Source organism: Prunus avium, chromosome 2 (assembly GCF_965620075.1).
Source record: "Prunus avium chromosome 2, drPruAviu1.hap1.1, whole genome shotgun sequence".
Lineage (NCBI taxonomy): Eukaryota > Viridiplantae > Streptophyta > Magnoliopsida > Rosales > Rosaceae > Prunus > Prunus avium.
This window is the reverse complement of record NC_142285.1, coordinates 24,998,894-25,017,988: the sequence shown is the minus strand read 5'-3', so window position 1 is coordinate 25,017,988 and position 19,095 is coordinate 24,998,894. Positions and strand designations below refer to the sequence as shown.

The 19,095-nt window shown below is 34.4% G+C and overlaps 2 protein-coding genes across 3 annotated transcripts; both read left to right on the top strand.

Annotated features, from left to right (window-relative positions):
• The first annotated feature begins 4,119 nt into the window (after positions 1-4,119).
• LOC148296709 (beta-glucosidase 12-like) lies at positions 4,120-7,394 on the top strand. Its single transcript, XM_088247979.1, has 13 exons — positions 4,120-4,422; positions 4,544-4,613; positions 4,711-4,769; positions 4,880-4,955; positions 5,237-5,314; positions 5,441-5,528; positions 5,620-5,875; positions 5,964-6,079; positions 6,186-6,403; positions 6,486-6,517; positions 6,625-6,727; positions 6,852-6,960; positions 7,088-7,394. Exons 1-13 carry the CDS (start codon positions 4,120-4,122, stop codon positions 7,257-7,259), a joined length of 1,680 nt encoding a protein of 559 aa, XP_088104105.1. The 3' UTR covers positions 7,260-7,394.
• A 7,294-nt stretch (positions 7,395-14,688) lies between these two features.
• LOC110771164 (beta-glucosidase 12-like) lies at positions 14,689-17,827 on the top strand. Of its 2 annotated transcripts, XM_088247994.1 has the most exons (13): positions 14,689-14,991; positions 15,113-15,182; positions 15,280-15,338; positions 15,449-15,524; positions 15,806-15,883; positions 16,009-16,096; positions 16,188-16,443; positions 16,532-16,647; positions 16,754-16,971; positions 17,054-17,085; positions 17,193-17,295; positions 17,420-17,528; positions 17,656-17,827. In XM_088247994.1, the coding sequence occupies exons 1-13, from the start codon at positions 14,689-14,691 to the stop codon at positions 17,825-17,827; spliced, it is 1,680 nt and encodes a 559-aa protein (XP_088104120.1). The 2 variants fall into 2 exon arrangements, with proteins under 2 accessions (XP_088104120.1, XP_088104121.1); XM_088247995.1 differs by lacking the exon at positions 15,113-15,182 and having other exon boundaries at positions 14,790-14,995.
• Positions 17,828-19,095: the final 1,268 nt, after the last annotated feature.

Below are 19,095 nucleotides of genomic sequence, written 5' to 3'. Positions count from 1 at the left end.
AAATTATCACCTTTTAGCGAACAAACGTGGTGGTCACCAAAAGGATTTTTCCTTGTAGCATGTTAGAGTAATTTGACCAAAAAAATGGGGATTTTCCTTGCATTGCTTGGAATTAAAACTACATGGATCTTAGTGGTAAAAGTGGTAAGCTACAGGGACCAAAATGACTTTTTGTCTTAACAAAATAAATTTATTCTACGTGTAGATGCATGTCAAAATTAGTAATAGCACTGATTCCATATAAAATTCTAGGAGATTAAAAAACATATTAAAAAATGATTTCAAAAGGTAAGTTTCATTTTGGGAGGACTTATGAAGAAGTGATAATAATTTTCAGATGTGCTTAAACATGTACGTGGAAAACTCACCCTTGCATATTTAGAGTCCAATAAGATAAACATGCAGTGATGACTTTTTTGAAAAATAATAATAATAATAAAATTCAAACCGTTTTTTCCTTTTGCTGCACTTTTGACGTTTTCAAAAGATGATGTACCTTGAATTAGGACATGAAGGGAAATCTCAAATCATCATCCTAACCAAAAAATAATCAATCAAATTGGAAATTATCTAATTATTTAGAACTGAGTCAGTGACGAGAGAGGAGGATATTGTTGTATGCTTTAGATAGAGAAGTTTTTATTCTCTTTTTGTATTTTTAACAGTGCTTAGATGGGTTAGAGATCATCATAAAGGTTGCCCCTTTTTTGTGGGGGGGGGGGGGGGGGGGGGTTCAATTTGGTAATATCATCATTAAACCAGGGCAAGGAATGAATACCAGTTACAAAACTAAAAGTCTAAAAGACAAAGGAGAAATAAAAAAACCAGAAGCCTAGAGTGACGAGGCGAAAGCAAGCAACAAGCCACAATGTTTCAGAGTATTGATCTTAACGAAGATAAAATATCTTAAGTGATTCAAGTCATGATGTTTGTTTTTATATTGAATTACGCAGAAATCTTGGCGTCCAAAAAATAAGAAAGAGAATTTCAAAGTTTTAGTACATAATGGTAAGATGTGAAATTGAGATGGAATATGAAAAGAGAAAAAGAGACAACAATACGAGAAGAAGAATTGCAGATAATAGAGAATTTGTGCTTTAAAAAAAAAGAAGCCGAACACATGGATTACTGCAGAGGCGCAAAATCCATCTTCTACAGGTGCTTTAGCATTTAAAATTTTCACATTAACAAAAGGGAAAAAGTCATTTTTGGGCCTTTTAGTTTACCACTTTTACCACTAAGGCCACTGTAGTTTCAATTTGATCAATTTTGTCCTTGTAGTTTGAATTCTGAGCAATTCAAGGACAAAGCCCAATTTTTTTGTCAAATAACTCTAATATAGAGGGGCATTTCGGTCTAATCTTGCATCCCCTCCACAACCATTCCCCAGCCACACACAGAGAGAGAGAGAGAGAGAGAGAGATGCCCTTTCATATTAGAGTAATTTGACAAAAAATTGAGGATTGTCCTTGCATTGCTTAGAATTAAAACTACAGGGACCTTAGTAGTAAAAACGATATACGACAAGGACCAAAATGACTTTTAGCCTTAACAAAATAAATCCATTCTACATGTAGATGCATGTCAAAATTAATAATAGCACTGATTCTATATAAAATTCTAGGAGATTGCAAAAAATATTTAAAAAATGATTTCGAAAGGTAAATTTCAATTTTAGAGGAAAGAAGAACATGAAGAAGAGATACTAATTTTCAGATGTGCTTGAACATGAATTATTATTCGATATGTGATAAAGATGTTTTCCTTAAATCATGTGATATATAAGGAGCTGAATATCGTTTGCTATACATGTCCGCCAAATTTACCTTCTAACAAGGGTGGAATCAGGAATTTTTTGATGGGTGGGCTAGCTAAAACTTTTTTTTTTTTTTTTTTTTCCATTGACTAATTTTCAATAAACTTTATAAGACAAATACATATTAAATGTAACCAAAAAAACACACTATCAAAATTAATTTGTTCAACAATATAATTGAAAGTGTACCTATTCAATTTTCTTGTTTCTTGGCATCAACCGAATAAGACAAATGCAAAGTGAAAAAATATAAATAATTAAGTTTCACATATATATTAGTTATAAACACAAGAAGAATATAATTAGGTTACTGTTCCGTTTTTGAAAGCATCTTCCCACCTGTGAGTTCTAATTACCTTCTACTGTCTATAATTATGGGTTGAAAGACATGTGTGGGTTTCTATTGAGTACAATATTAAGAAGCTTTCCCTTTTGATTTTGGGGGAAAAAAAGATTTTTGACTTTGCCAACAAAAAAAAAAAAGAGAAGCAAAAGGCTGCATGCTTCAAGGGGAAAAAAACAAAACCAAGGCTGCTAAGCAATTGCATGATTCGGTCAATTTGATTAAAGGATTGGATCAAAGTAAAAAGGCAGCAAACTTGGTGGGCCATATAGATATAGGTAATATTTTTTTTCTTCATAGCTTTCCTGGGCTACAGCCCACCACAGCCGTGACTGTAGTTTCACTCTTGCCTTCTAACGTTTGGGGAAGATCCCAGTGGAAGAGTGTCGCAAATGATGTTAAACCTATAAATAACATGATCAATAAAAGCATATTAAAGTTTTGTTTAAGTGATTATTTATGATTGCATGTAAATGTTATTGTATAGATGATTAATCATGTAAGGCGGGATGAGTCACTATTGAGAATGAGCTCATTGATATTTAATTCCTTCATTGTTATAATTAGATCTAATTACGAATCCAACATCAGAAAATGAGAAAATAAGTGAATTGATAAATAGAAATTAGAGAAAAGACCCTAATTGCATTGCCATAACTTGAGATGTTTTTCTGTTGGTAATCTTGATAAGTATAAGTTGACTTGAAGTAAATTTCTTTGCAAAACACGTGTGCATGCCATTAGAAGGGTGTTGAGGGCGCAACTCTGTAGAATGTCACGGTACAAATGGGAAAGTTTCATTATTTGGATGATAGTCAAACACGAATAGTGTGAGTAGCTGCAAATTCTGATTTAGTCTCCTAATTAACCACATGGGTCAAATTTTGAAAAGAATTTGACGGACCATTATTTTGTTGATTGTTATGAGAACCAAAGGAAAGAAGGGTAAACAAAAAGTCATTTCTGCATGTTTATCTTTAGGGTAAACAGAAACAAAATTGCTATGAGAATTGTATGTGGAACAGTGGAAGGCAATGTCATTACTTTGACCACAAATATGTAAGGATGAGTATGCCAATTAAGGCTTTTTATTTATTTATTTATTTATTTTATACTACATGCGATAGTTTAATTTAAACTATAAGGAAGGGGAATTTCACTACACACACATCTATGATGCTATGGGGATTCGAACCTGAGACCTCTGGTTTGCAAGTCATTTTCCACTAGGTTAGACCCCATTGACATTTTTATTTTTCTTTTAAATAATATAAGGGAAGCATTTTTTCTCACCACCATTCTTCAAATAAATTGCGGAGTGGGCCCTACAAAGTATCTATCATCTACCCATAAATGGATTTTCTTTATTTATATATATTTTTTAGGATTTTTGACCGAAATGGTCCCCCAACCATTGCTCGAGTTTCAACTAACCTCAACATCGTTTGTGAATACCCCACCAATTGGACATGTTTTTCTGATGTTTAAAAGAAATAAAAGTAAAATTCTATTATACCCTTCCTAGTTCGCCAAACGCAAAAAAGATAATTACATATTATGCTCAAGAATTTAAACAATCTACAAATTTACATTGTGAAGAAAACAATTCTGTGTCAAATTTCTTTTCACAGTTTGACCCAAATGGCTATTAGGAGACTCAATCAGACTTAGCGGCAACTCACACATACGCACCAAATATTATATTGTGAAGAAAAGATAATCACATATTTACATTGTGAAGAAAACAATTCTGTGTCAAATTAATTTTCACAGTTTGACCCAAACGGCTATTAGGAGACTCCACTATGCGGCTACTCACACATATGCACCATTATATTGCGTGTTTGAATATAGCAGTTGAGTTTTGGAAGGAGACAAACTCGTTCAAATATGAAACTTGCGATTTCCCTTTGTACCATCACATTCTACGTAGTTGCCCCTTCAAACCCATTCAATGCCCATGTGTGTTTACTATTCTCATGCGCAGCACGTACTTCCTCCTCTATATAAAGGCCATGCAGCATGCCAGCCAGAGCCAACTTATGCTTCTCAAAATTATTACCAACAACAACAAAAAAAACCTCAAGTTATGGCAATGCAATTACGTTCTTTTCTCTTAGGCATACTGCTACTAATTGGCTTTGCTTTGACGAATAGCGAAGCTGATATTAGAGCTCCACCCACACATTTTGACACTGCTTCTCTCAATAGGAGCAGTTTTCCAGAAGGGTTCATATTTGGTGTAGGTTCTGGATCTTACCAAGTAAGTCCTTTTCTGGGCTTTAATTTGAGTTTTGATTAGGGTTTTCTTTCAAATTCAGACCAGGCATCGATCCAAGCAAGAATATTGACATCTTCTTCATTGTGTCTCTTGTGTATTTCAGTATGAAGGTGCTGCAAAAGAAGGTGGTAGAGGACCAAGCATTTGGGATACCTTCACTCACAAATATCCAGGTTTGTCCAATCAAATCATCAATTAGTTAAAATAACAAAATCGTGCTACTTTAACTCTTATGCTCTAAATAAATAAATTTTCTATGATTAATTGCAGAAAAGATTAACGATAGCAGCAATGGAGATATCACTGTCGATCAATATCACCGCTATAAGGTTCATGACCCAATATGCACAAATTAAATTTTGAAGCATGAAGAAAACTCATCACATTGAAGATGCTCCCGATAATTTTTATCTGATTTCTTTTTTGTTATGCACTGTAGGAAGATGTGGGGATTATGAAGAATATGGGGTGGGATGCTTATCGATTCTCTATCTCATGGTCAAGATTGTTACCAAGTAAGTTCATTTGTGACCAATCTTCAATATTTCTGCCTTCATGGATTTCGCTTAAGTAATGTGTCCAAGTTGTCTACCGAATAATATAACAAATTTTTTTTTGTGTCAATTAAAATACTTAATTGAAATAACTTAAGCAAAAATAATTTTTTTTTCAAACATAAATTAAATAGAAGTCGAAGTTCAAGTTCGATAACATATAGTCCAACTTTTTTAAAGTTCAGTTTAAATGTTATCGGTGCACTTATTTCTTTATTTTCTGTTTTTGTTTTAATTATTAGATGGAAAGTTAAGTGGAGGAGTGAACAAGGAAGGAATCAAATATTACAACAATCTCATCAATGAGCTCTTACGCAATGGTGAGTCATCCCACCTTAATTACATGATTAATAATTTATACAATAAGAGTTACATGCCCTCATAAAAAAAAAAAAAGTCATTTTTTCAAACTTATAACTCGCTTTTATTGACGATGCTATTTATAGGTTTAACGCCATTTGTGACACTCTTCCATTGGGATCTTCCCCAAACTTTAGAAGATGAATATGGTGGTTTCTTAAGCCCTCATATTGTGTAAGTGAAGAAATTTGTCCTTTGAATCGTACTGATAATTTAATTAATAAATACAATTATGACATTTACATTTTGAAATGTGTATATACAGCAATCATTTTCAAGATTACGCAGAACTTTGTTATAAGGAATTTGGTGATCGAGTAAAGCATTGGATCACACTGAATGAGCCGTATACCTTCAGTAACTATGGTTATTCAACCGGATCCCAAGCACCGGGACGATGCTCCACTTGGCAGCAGCTAAACTGCACAGGCGGAGATTCATCTATTGAACCATATTTGGTAACACACCACCAGCTCCTTTCTCATGCATCTGCCGTAAAATTGTACAAAAATAGATACCAGGTACAATTAATTAGTTTGTTGCAACAAGAGAGCGACTACTTTACCTTTTTGTGACTCTAAAACAAACAAACTTAATGTTCTTGTTCAGGCGTCTCAAAATGGAGTGATAGGGATAACACTGGTGTCAAATTGGTTTGAGCCCCTATCAGAAAATAAAGAAAATAAAAATGCTGCATTACGAGCTTTGGATTTTATGTTCGGATGGCAAGTGAATTTCGAATTTGTTTATGAATATAATATTTACTACTTCCTAGCGAGCAATACATAATATAATGTCAAGTTAACCCTTGAAATTTTTACATTGTTATAGGTTTGCTGAGCCATTGACAAGTGGTGACTATCCGCAAAGCATGCGATCTCTTGTCGGAAGCCGATTACCAAAATTCACGAAAGAACAATCCAAGTTGCTAATTGGTTCATTTGATTTTCTTGGACTAAATTACTATACGGGTTACTATGCAAGTGACGCACCTCAAAATAACTCGGTATACGCAAGCTACACAACAGATGATGGTGTTAATCTTTCATGTGAGTACAAATTCAGAATTTAATTCAAGCAATTTAAGTTTATAGACTAATTAGATTCTGAGATTCATATGTGTTGTGGCAGCTGAGCGTAATGGGGTCCCCATCGGTCCAAAGGTACGCATCAAATTACTTCATTAAGCCTTTATGATTTCGACCATTAATCGTTTTGCACTTACAAATGTGACTCCTAAAAATCTAAAAATCTTCAAATTTTGGTGCAGGGTGCTTCGGAATGGTTAAATATTTATCCACAAGGAATTCAACATCTTTTACTCTACACAAAGAAAAAGTATCACAATCCAGTTATTTACATCACCGAAAATGGTAATTTTTTCTAGCCTTAAGTAATTGCATGATCAATAATGTTTCACATATTTTTGGTGTAAAACACACACAAGTGGTACAAAGTCTAAATTTGTAACTACATATAATGTATTATATATTGTAGGTGTGGATGAGTTGAATGATCCGAAATTATCACTTGCTGAAGCCCTTAATGATACCCATAGAATTGACTACTACAATCGCCACCTTCATTATGTTCAAAGTTCTATTGAGTAAGTGTATTAAAAAAATTCATTTATAATATTTAAATATATATGTATATGGTATAGCTTTAGATTTTGAGGTATTGATTCAAATTATTGACATTAATATATTTAATTTCCTTTTATTGCTTTTTAGCAATGGTGTCAAAGTGAAGGGATTCTTTCCGTGGACGTTGCTAGACGACTTTGAATGGAGTTCGGGATTCAGTATTCGATTTGGTATCACCTATGTAGATTACAACGATAGGCTTAAAAGGCACCCAAAACTCTCGGCACACTGGTTCAAAAGTTTCCTTAAGAAGTATTGAAAACTTCAGATCATATTCGTCATTCAATATTCGTATTTAATTCAATAATGTGAATTTAATTCAATATTTCTGTACATACAAAATTGGAATTCCAAATTTGTGTACATTCAATAATTTCAATTTTAGTCCTTGTATAAGATTAAAATTCCATTCAACCCCCTTGTAAAATTAAACATTGATTTTTAGTCCTTTGATGAGGGTCAACATACGCATAATTATGAAACTCATTTGTTTGTAGTCCTTTGACTGATTGTCTTGAATTTGAGTTATTTATACGAATACCTCTTGAGGTTTTTCGTGTTTTTGCAAAACCCTCTAAGGTCTTGGAAATTACACAAACACCCCCTCAGCTCGCGATCTCACGATCGGACGATTATTGAAAAATACAAACTTTAAGTTGTTTAATTGGAACATCCGGGGCTCCGATTCACGATCCGTGAAATCCTACATGATTTTACGAATGCCTAGATCAACATATATAAATTTGGAAGCAATCCAACGGTTCTAACCTATCGAACCCGGAAATCACACAATATGTAAAATCCGTTCGGGGTTCAAACGTTATCCGAATTGGAATCCGAAAGTACCTATGCGCTCGTGACATCAAGGGGATTGCATTGGGACACAATGCCCCTCTGCTACAGCTACCACGCGCCGCCACACGCGCTGGCAGCGCGTGGGTGTCCAAAGCGATTACCACTCGTCGACAAATCTCAAAATCACGGGCCAAGACTCCTACCCTAGGTAACACACCTAATTTGGAGCCACTTTTGTTCTTGGACAAACCCCAAAAAGTCGATGGAAGTGGCTGGAATTTCAATTTGAAAACCGGCCAAACATAGGGTTCGAAATCGAGTTACTAAATCTAGAAATTGTTCAAATCCTACCCAACCAGAAGCTAGATCAGGAAAAATAGGTGAGAAACCATACCTCACTCGTCGGATTTGGTGGCCGGACAGCGGAGATCGACGGCCGTGAAGTTTCTGTCAAAAACCGGCGGTTTTGCTCCAGTTTTCGGTGATCCTCGCCGCTGCCGGCATCGCAGATGGAGCGAAACGGAAGGAGGATGAGCTGGCGGTCCTGTTGGGACCGGTGCCGTGCCCAGTGGTGGGCTGTAGCGGTGGCGCTGGCCGAAAATGTCCGTCGGTGAACTGTACCGGGGAGGGGGTCGCGCGCAGAGGGAAGAGAGAGCGAGAGAGGGAAGAGAGAACATTCTGCTTTATTATCGATCTCCTTGATTTCTTTTCTTGTGAGGCCTGTATCACGTGCATATAGTCCAAAAATCCTGGGCTCGAATTGGTGTCTTGGGCCTACACCTTTGGTCTTTTGGAATGACATGAGGGTGCCCATGGCCTTTTGAATTCTTGGAGCTCTAGAATTAGTCCGCCGAGGAAACCATCATTTAATCTCCATTTTCATTTATTAATATATATATATATATATAAAGTGGGCAGCTGCCACATCCTTAGGTTCCGGCCGCATTTGATAACCCGGCCGGGCATAATCCAACCGGACTTCTTAAACCAAGCTCGAACGCAGCCCGACCCATTCTCCTAGCCATGTAACCCAGCTGCCACATCCTTAGGTACCGGCCGCAGCACTCCTTCAAGCTCCAAACCCGACTGCCAAGTTTCAATACCCCAAGGCGCTTGTCTCATCAAGTGCTCGGATTGGATGGATTTTCAACACGCCTAAACAACTACTGAATCTCAGTTAAGTTCTTTCTTTTTTCACTTTTGCTTTATTTTTCTTTCATAGATTGATATTGCACAACAAAACTTGGGGTTACAAGGGCATAGGATACATGATTGGTCTCTAGTCTTAGTGTATAGGGACATAGTGACTGCAAAACTGGGTTTACAAAGAGCAAGAATATATGGAGTTGGGCCTCCACTCGTTCATGTTTGCTATTTTTGGATATATGGCACCCAAGGTCTAAAATATCGATGATATCGGAAATATCGGTAGTCCAAAAACACAAAAATTTCGATGGAAATATCGGGATATTATCGATATCGATAAAAATTGAATAAAAACCACGAAAATTGTAAGAAAAACTTGGAAATTTTTATTGAAAATTTGGAGAATGTTTATTTAGTCAATTATCTATTAGTTTATCACAAAAAATTAGAAGGAAATGCATTGCATGATGGATTTAACTTATTTAAGTTGATTATACAGCGAGCTGGAAAATATTGTGAGTGTAGAAAATATGTAGTAATTAATGAAAAAATATTAAACACACCATAATCATTTATATATAATGATTTACTACAATATTTTACGCTTTATACATTGCATGTTACGATACATGAGTGACTTAGTACCACATAGAGTTCCTATGAGGTTCAAAATTTTCACTATCTTCATCATCTCTATGTGTAGAGTAAGTGTATTGTGAAGAGTAGTCATCAAATGATAAATCCCCAAAATAGTTTTGCATGTAATTGCTAACATGCCATCCATATGAATATAAATATTTTAGCATATTATCACAAAAATATAAGTGATATGGTGGTTAAGGTGTTGGAGGAGTAAAATGGGAGGGGTTCAATCCCCTTTGTGTTTTTTGTCTCCCTTTTTTCCCTTTTTTTTTTCTTTTTTTTCCACCTTTACATCAATATTTTCGATATTTTAGCGATATTACACCGATATTTTGACAAAATATTGCTGAAGTGTAATCGACATCGGTATTTTCCGATATTATCGTCGATATTTATACGATATGTACATGGATACGTTCCGAAATATCCGTGATTCGAAAAAACTGAAATATCGTCGATATTTCGTCGATATTATCGATATTTCAGACTATGATGACACCTTTATGTGTACTTGAATGACTTGTGTACCCTTGAGTAGGAAAAACTTTTATTTATGTCATTTTCTATTAGTCTATTTAACTAAATTTATTGTTTTTTTTTTCTTCAAAATTTCAATATGTTAATGAACAAAAGGTTAATATTATCACAAAACAGTACATATATGCATCTATACTTAAATTATGCATGTTTTAGCAACCAACTAAGTAAAGCTTTAACGACCAAATCCTTTAGTCATTGAAACATTTTGGCGACGAACCAATCTATTTGGTCGCCCAATCCTTCCTTTGTACACGGCAAAATTTGATATTTGGTTGGAACCCTTTAGTTATAGGCGACCAACTATAATCTCATATGCGACGGAATACTTGGTCGCTGAAAGTGTTTGGCAACGAAAATTGTTGTTGGTCGCTGGTACTTTCAATGACGAGGCTACGGCGACCACCTTAGCGACGAACGTATTTGGTCGCGAAACAGTTTTGGCAACAAATTATCACCTTTTAGCGAACAAACGTGGTGGTCACCAAAAGGATTTTTCCTTGTAGCATGTTAGAGTAATTTGACCAAAAAAAATGGGGATTTTCCTTGCATTGCTTGGAATTAAAACTACATGGATCTTAGTGGTAAAAGTGGTAAGCTACAGGGACCAAAATGACTTTTTGTCTTAACAAAATAAATTTATTCTACGTGTAGATGCATGTCAAAATTAGTAATAGCACTGATTCCATATAAAATTCTAGGAGATTAAAAAACATATTAAAAAATGATTTCAAAAGGTAAGTTTCATTTTGGGAGGACTTATGAAGAAGTGATAATAATTTTCAGATGTGCTTAAACATGTACGTGGAAAACTCACCCTTGCATATTTAGAGTCCAATAAGATAAACATGCAGTGATGACTTTTTTGAAAAATAATAATAATAATAAAATTCAAACCGTTTTTTCCTTTTGCTGCACTTTTGACGTTTTCAAAAGATGATGTACCTTGAATTAGGACATGAAGGGAAATCTCAAATCATCATCCTAACCAAAAAATAATCAATCAAATTGGAAATTATCTAATTATTTAGAACTGAGTCAGTCACGAGAGAGGAGGATATTGTTGTATGCTTTAGATAGAGAAGTTTTTATTCTCTTTTTGTATTTTTAACAGTGCTTAGATGGGTTAGAGATCATCATAAAGGTTGCCCCTTTTTTGTGTGGGGGGGGGGGGGGGGGGGGGGTCAATTTGGTAATATCATCATTAAACCAGGGCAAGGAATGAATACCAGTTACAAAACTAAAAGTCTAAAAGACAAAGGAGAAATAAAAAAACCAGAAGCCTAGAGTGACGAGGCGAAAGCAAGCAACAAGCCACAATGTTTCAGAGTATTGATCTTAACGAAGATAAAATATCTTAAGTGATTCAAGTCATGATGTTTGTTTTTATATTGAATTACGCAGAAATCTTGGCGTCCAAAAAATAAGAAAGAGAATTTCAAAGTTTTAGTACATAATGGTAAGATGTGAAATTGAGATGGAATATGAAAAGAGAAAAAGAGACAACAATACGAGAAGAAGAATTGCAGATAATAGAGAATTTGTGCTTTAAAAAAAAAGAAGCCGAACACATGGATTACTGCAGAGGCGCAAAATCCATCTTCTACAGGTGCTTTAGCATTTAAAATTTTCACATTAACAAAAGGGAAAAAGTCATTTTTGGGCCTTTTAGTTTACCACTTTTACCACTAAGGCCACTGTAGTTTCAATTTGATCAATTTTGTCCTTGTAGTTTGAATTCTGAGCAATTCAAGGACAAGGCCCAATTTTTTTGTCAAATAACTCTAATATAGAGGGGCATTTCGGTCTAATCTTGCATCCCCTCCACAACCATTCCCCAGCCACAGAGAGAGAGAGAGAGAGAGAGAGAGAGATGCCCTTTCATATTAGAGTAATTTGACAAAAAATTGAGGATTGTCCTTGCATTGCTTAGAATTAAAACTACAGGGACCTTAGTAGTAAAAACGATATACGACAAGGACCAAAATGACTTTTAGCCTTAACAAAATAAATCCATTCTACATGTAGATGCATGTCAAAATTAATAATAGCACTGATTCTATATAAAATTCTAGGAGATTGCAAAAAATATTTAAAAAATGATTTCGAAAGGTAAATTTCAATTTTAGAGGAAAGAAGAACATGAAGAAGAGATACTAATTTTCAGATGTGCTTGAACATGAATTATTATTCGATATGTGATAAAGATGTTTTCCTTAAATCATGTGATATATAAGGAGCTGAATATCGTTTGCTATACATGTCCGCCAAATTTACCTTCTAACAAGGGTGGAATCAGGAATTTTTTGATGGGTGGGCTAGCTAAAATTTTTTTTTTTTTTTTTTTTCCATTGACTAATTTTCAATAAACTTTATAAGACAAATACATATTAAATGTAACCAAAAAAACACACTATCAAAATTAATTTGTTCAACAATATAATTGAAAGTGTACCTATTCAATTTTCTTGTTTCTTGGCATCAACCGAATAAGACAAATGCAAAGTGAAAAAATATAAATAATTAAGTTTCACATATATATTAGTTATAAACACAAGAAGAATATAATTAGGTTACTGTTCCGTTTTTGAAAGCATCTTCCCACCTGTGAGTTCTAATTACCTTCTACTGTCTATAATTATGGGTTGAAAGACATGTGTGGGTTTCTATTGAGTACAATATTAAGAAGCTTTCCCTTTTGATTTTGGGGGAAAAAAAGATTTTTGACTTTGCCAACAAAAAAAAAAAGAGAAGCAAAAGGCTGCATGCTTCAAGGGGAAAAAAACAAAACCAAGGCTGCTAAGCAATTGCATGATTCGGTCAATTTGATTAAAGGATTGGATCAAAGTAAAAAGGCAGCAAACTTGGTGGGCCATATAGATATAGGTAATATTTTTTTTCTTCATAGCTTTCCTGGGCTACAGCCCACCACAGCCGTGACTGTAGTTTCACTCTTGCCTTCTAACGTTTGGGGAAGATCCCAGTGGAAGAGTGTCGCAAATGATGTTAAACCTATAAATAACATGATCAATAAAAGCATATTAAAGTTTTGTTTAAGTGATTATTTATGATTGCATGTAAATGTTATTGTATAGATGATTAATCATGTAAGGCGGGATGAGTCACTATTGAGAATGAGCTCATTGATATTTAATTCCTTCATTGTTATAATTAGATCTAATTACGAATCCAACATCAGAAAATGAGAAAATAAGTGAATTGATAAATAGAAATTAGAGAAAAGACCCTAATTGCATTGCCATAACTTGAGATGTTTTTCTGTTGGTAATCTTGATAAGTATAAGTTGACTTGAAGTAAATTTCTTTGCAAAACACGTGTGCATGCCATTAGAAGGGTGTTGAGGGCGCAACTCTGTAGAATGTCACGGTACAAATGGGAAAGTTTCATTATTTGGATGATAGTCAAACACGAATAGTGTGAGTAGCTGCAAATTCTGATTTAGTCTCCTAATTAACCACATGGGTCAAATTTTGAAAAGAATTTGACGGACCATTATTTTGTTGATTGTTATGAGAACCAAAGGAAAGAAGGGTAAACAAAAAGTCATTTCTGCATGTTTATCTTTAGGGTAAACAGAAACAAAATTGCTATGAGAATTGTATGTGGAACAGTGGAAGGCAATGTCATTACTTTGACCACAAATATGTAAGGATGAGTATGCCAATTAAGGCTTTTTATTTATTTATTTATTTATTTTATACTACATGCGATAGTTTAATTTAAACTATAAGGAAGGGGAATTTCACTACACACACATCTATGATGCTATGGGGATTCGAACCTGAGACCTCTGGTTTGCAAGTCATTTTCCACTAGGTTAGACCCCATTGACATTTTTATTTTTCTTTTAAATAATATAAGGGAAGCATTTTTTCTCACCACCATTCTTCAAATAAATTGCGGAGTGGGCCCTACAAAGTATCTATCATCTACCCATAAATGGATTTTCTTTATTTATATATATTTTTTAGGATTTTTGACCGAAATGGTCCCCCAACCATTGCTCGAGTTTCAACTAACCTCAACATCGTTTGTGAATACCCCACCAATTGGACATGTTTTTCTGATGTTTAAAAGAAATAAAAGTAAAATTCTATTATACCCTTCCTAGTTCGCCAAACGCAAAAAAGATAATTACATATTATGCTCAAGAATTTAAACAATCTACAAATTTACATTGTGAAGAAAACAATTCTGTGTCAAATTTCTTTTCACAGTTTGACCCAAATGGCTATTAGGAGACTCAATCAGACTTAGCGGCAACTCACACATACGCACCAAATATTATATTGTGAAGAAAAGATAATCACATATTTACATTGTGAAGAAAACAATTCTGTGTCAAATTAATTTTCACAGTTTGACCCAAACGGCTATTAGGAGACTCCACTATGCGGCTACTCACACATATGCACCATTATATTGCGTGTTTGAATATAGCAGTTGAGTTTTGGAAGGAGACAAACTCGTTCAAATATGAAACTTGCGATTTCCCTTTGTACCATCACATTCTACGTAGTTGCCCCTTCAAACCCATTCAATGCCCATGTGTGTTTACTATTCTCATGCGCAGCACGTACTTCCTCCTCTATATAAAGGCCATGCAGCATGCCAGCCAGAGCCAACTTATGCTTCTCAAAATTATTACCAACAACAACAAAAAAAACCTCAAGTTATGGCAATGCAATTACGTTCTTTTCTCTTAGGCATACTGCTACTAATTGGCTTTGCTTTGACGAATAGCGAAGCTGATATTAGAGCTCCACCCACACATTTTGACACTGCTTCTCTCAATAGGAGCAGTTTTCCAGAAGGGTTCATATTTGGTGTAGGTTCTGGATCTTACCAAGTAAGTCCTTTTCTGGGCTTTAATTTGAGTTTTGATTAGGGTTTTCTTTCAAATTCAGACCAGGCATCGATCCAAGCAAGAATATTGACATCTTCTTCATTGTGTCTCTTGTGTATTTCAGTATGAAGGTGCTGCAAAAGAAGGTGGTAGAGGACCAAGCATTTGGGATACCTTCACTCACAAATATCCAGGTTTGTCCAATCAAATCATCAATTAGTTAAAATAACAAAATCGTGCTACTTTAACTCTTATGCTCTAAATAAATAAATTTTCTATGATTAATTGCAGAAAAGATTAACGATAGCAGCAATGGAGATATCACTGTCGATCAATATCACCGCTATAAGGTTCATGACCCAATATGCACAAATTAAATTTTGAAGCATGAAGAAAACTCATCACATTGAAGATGCTCCCGATAATTTTTATCTGATTTCTTTTTTGTTATGCACTGTAGGAAGATGTGGGGATTATGAAGAATATGGGGTGGGATGCTTATCGATTCTCTATCTCATGGTCAAGATTGTTACCAAGTAAGTTCATTTGTGACCAATCTTCAATATTTCTGCCTTCATGGATTTCGCTTAAGTAATGTGTCCAAGTTGTCTACCGAATAATATAACAAATTTTTTTTTGTGTCAATTAAAATACTTAATTGAAATAACTTAAGCAAAAATAATTTTTTTTTCAAACATAAATTAAATAGAAGTCGAAGTTCAAGTTCGATAACATATAGTCCAACTTTTTTAAAGTTCAGTTTAAATGTTATCGGTGCAGTTATTTCTTTATTTTCTGTTTTTGTTTTAATTATTAGATGGAAAGTTAAGTGGAGGAGTGAACAAGGAAGGAATCAAATATTACAACAATCTCATCAATGAGCTCTTACGCAATGGTGAGTCATCCCACCTTAATTACATGATTAATAATTTATACAATAAGAGTTACATGCCCTCATAAAAAAAAAAAAGTCATTTTTTCAAACTTATAACTCGCTTTTATTGACGATGCTATTTATAGGTTTAACGCCATTTGTGACACTCTTCCATTGGGATCTTCCCCAAACTTTAGAAGATGAATATGGTGGTTTCTTAAGCCCTCATATTGTGTAAGTGAAGAAATTTGTCCTTTGAATCGTACTGATAATTTAATTAATAAATACAATTATGACATTTACATTTTGAAATGTGTATATACAGCAATCATTTTCAAGATTACGCAGAACTTTGTTATAAGGAATTTGGTGATCGAGTAAAGCATTGGATCACACTGAATGAGCCGTATACCTTCAGTAACTATGGTTATTCAACCGGATCCCAAGCACCGGGACGATGCTCCACTTGGCAGCAGCTAAACTGCACAGGCGGAGATTCATCTATTGAACCATATTTGGTAACACACCACCAGCTCCTTTCTCATGCATCTGCCGTAAAATTGTACAAAAATAGATACCAGGTACAATTAATTAGTTTGTTGCAACAAGAGAGCGACTACTTTACCTTTTTGTGACTCTAAAACAAACAAACTTAATGTTCTTGTTCAGGCGTCTCAAAATGGAGTGATAGGGATAACACTGGTGTCAAATTGGTTTGAGCCCCTATCAGAAAATAAAGAAAATAAAAATGCTGCATTACGAGCTTTGGATTTTATGTTCGGATGGCAAGTGAATTTCGAATTTGTTTATGAATATAATATTTACTACTTCCTAGCGAGCAATACATAATATAATGTCAAGTTAACCCTTGAAATTTTTACATTGTTATAGGTTTGCTGAGCCATTGACAAGTGGTGACTATCCGCAAAGCATGCGATCTCTTGTCGGAAGCCGATTACCAAAATTCACGAAAGAACAATCCAAGTTGCTAATTGGTTCATTTGATTTTCTTGGACTAAATTACTATACGGGTTACTATGCAAGTGACGCACCTCAAAATAACTCGGTATACGCAAGCTACACAACAGATGATGGTGTTAATCTTTCATGTGAGTACAAATTCAGAATTTAATTCAAGCAATTTAAGTTTATAGACTAATTAGATTCTGAGATTCATATGTGTTGTGGCAGCTGAGCGTAATGGGGTCCCCATCGGTCCAAAGGTACGCATCAAATTACTTCATTAAGCCTTTATGATTTCGACCATTAATCGTTTTGCACTTACAAATGTGACTCCTAAAAATCTAAAAATCTTCAAATTTTGGTGCAGGGTGCTTCGGAATGGTTAAATATTTATCCACAAGGAATTCAACATCTTTTACTCTACACAAAGAAAAAGTATCACAATCCAGTTATTTACATCACCGAAAATGGTAATTTTTTCTAGCCTTAAGTAATTGCATGATCAATAATGTTTCACATATTTTTGGTGTAAAACACACACAAGTGGTACAAAGTCTAAATTTGTAACTACATATAATGTATTATATATTGTAGGTGTGGATGAGTTGAATGATCCGAAATTATCACTTGCTGAAGCCCTTAATGATACCCATAGAATTGACTACTACAATCGCCACCTTCATTATGTTCAAAGTTCTATTGAGTAAGTGTATTAAAAAAATTCATTTATAATATTTAAATATATATGTATATGGTATAGCTTTAGATTTTGAGGTATTGATTCAAATTATTGACATTAATATATTTAATTTCCTTTTATTGCTTTTTAGCAATGGTGTCAAAGTGAAGGGATTCTTTCCGTGGACGTTGCTAGACGACTTTGAATGGAGTTCGGGATTCAGTATTCGATTTGGTATCACCTATGTAGATTACAACGATAGGCTTAAAAGGCACCCAAAACTCTCGGCACACTGGTTCAAAAGTTTCCTTAAGAAGTATTGAAAACTTTAGATCATATTCTTCATTCAATATTTGTATTTAATTCAATAATGTGAATTTTATGTATGTACAATTTAATTCAATATTTCTGTACATACAAAATTGGAATTCCAAATTTGTGTACATTCAATAATTTCAATTTTAGTCCTTGTATAAATTAAAATTCCATTCAACCCCCTTGTAAAATTAAACATTGATGTTTAGTCCTTCAATGAGGGTCAACATATGCATAATTATGAAACTCATTTGTTTGTATTCCTTTGACTGATTGTCTCGAATTTGAGTTATTTATACGAATACCTCTTGAGGTTTTTCGTGTTTTCGCAAAACCCTCTAAGGTCTTGGAAATTACACAAACACCCCCTCAGGTTTCAAAATTGTTTCACATAACTCCAAAAATAAAATAAAAAACCTAAAATTGGATGTAATTGGACTTTTGCATAGACTAAAATACCCTTCATGATATCAGAGCTGTTTCGATACAGTCGTACCCTAATCCCTAAACCCTAACAAAAATAAAATAATAATAAATAAATCATAAGACGCATCGTACTATTCCATGAGAAAAATTGAAGACGCTTCCTCTCTTCCATATCTTCATCTCTTCCATCTCTGCTCCATCATCAAAATCCTTTGTTGCTTTGAAAAGAGAATTCTCAGATATTGCTATCTCATTGCACCTTGATCTTTCTGCTTTGTTGCGTTATGATTTAAGTTGGGAAGAGTTAATCCAACAAGGCAAGAAATAGGATGTCAAGGCCCTGCTCCAAGTCAAGACGTTGTGAGCAAAACCCTTGTAGCAAACAAAGAAGCTGGTACCCAGCCATTGTGAAGAAGTTGCTCTAGTTTGATTTTTTGGTTTGAATTAGGATTGACCTTTTTCTTTTTTTTTCTTTTTTTTTTTGGTTGTGATTGGAAACATATTGGAGAGGATGAAGTAAAGCGTCTTTTTTTTCCTTGGGGCAAGCGTACAATGCGTGTCTGATGGGTCGGTTTTTTTCTTTTTACTAGTATAATATTGGGTAGAGATTACGGTACAATTCTAACCAAACAGCATTCTAATACCATGAGGGGTATTCTAGTCTATGCAGAAGTATTGTTATATCAGGATTTAGGTTGTTTTGGATTTTTGAAGTTATATGAAACCAATTTGAAACATGATGGGGTGTTTGTGTAATTTCTAGGACGTCAAGGAGTTTTGTGAAAACATGAGAAACCTCGGAGGGGTGTTAGGATAAATAACTCCCTGAATTTTCACCTATTCGTTTAAG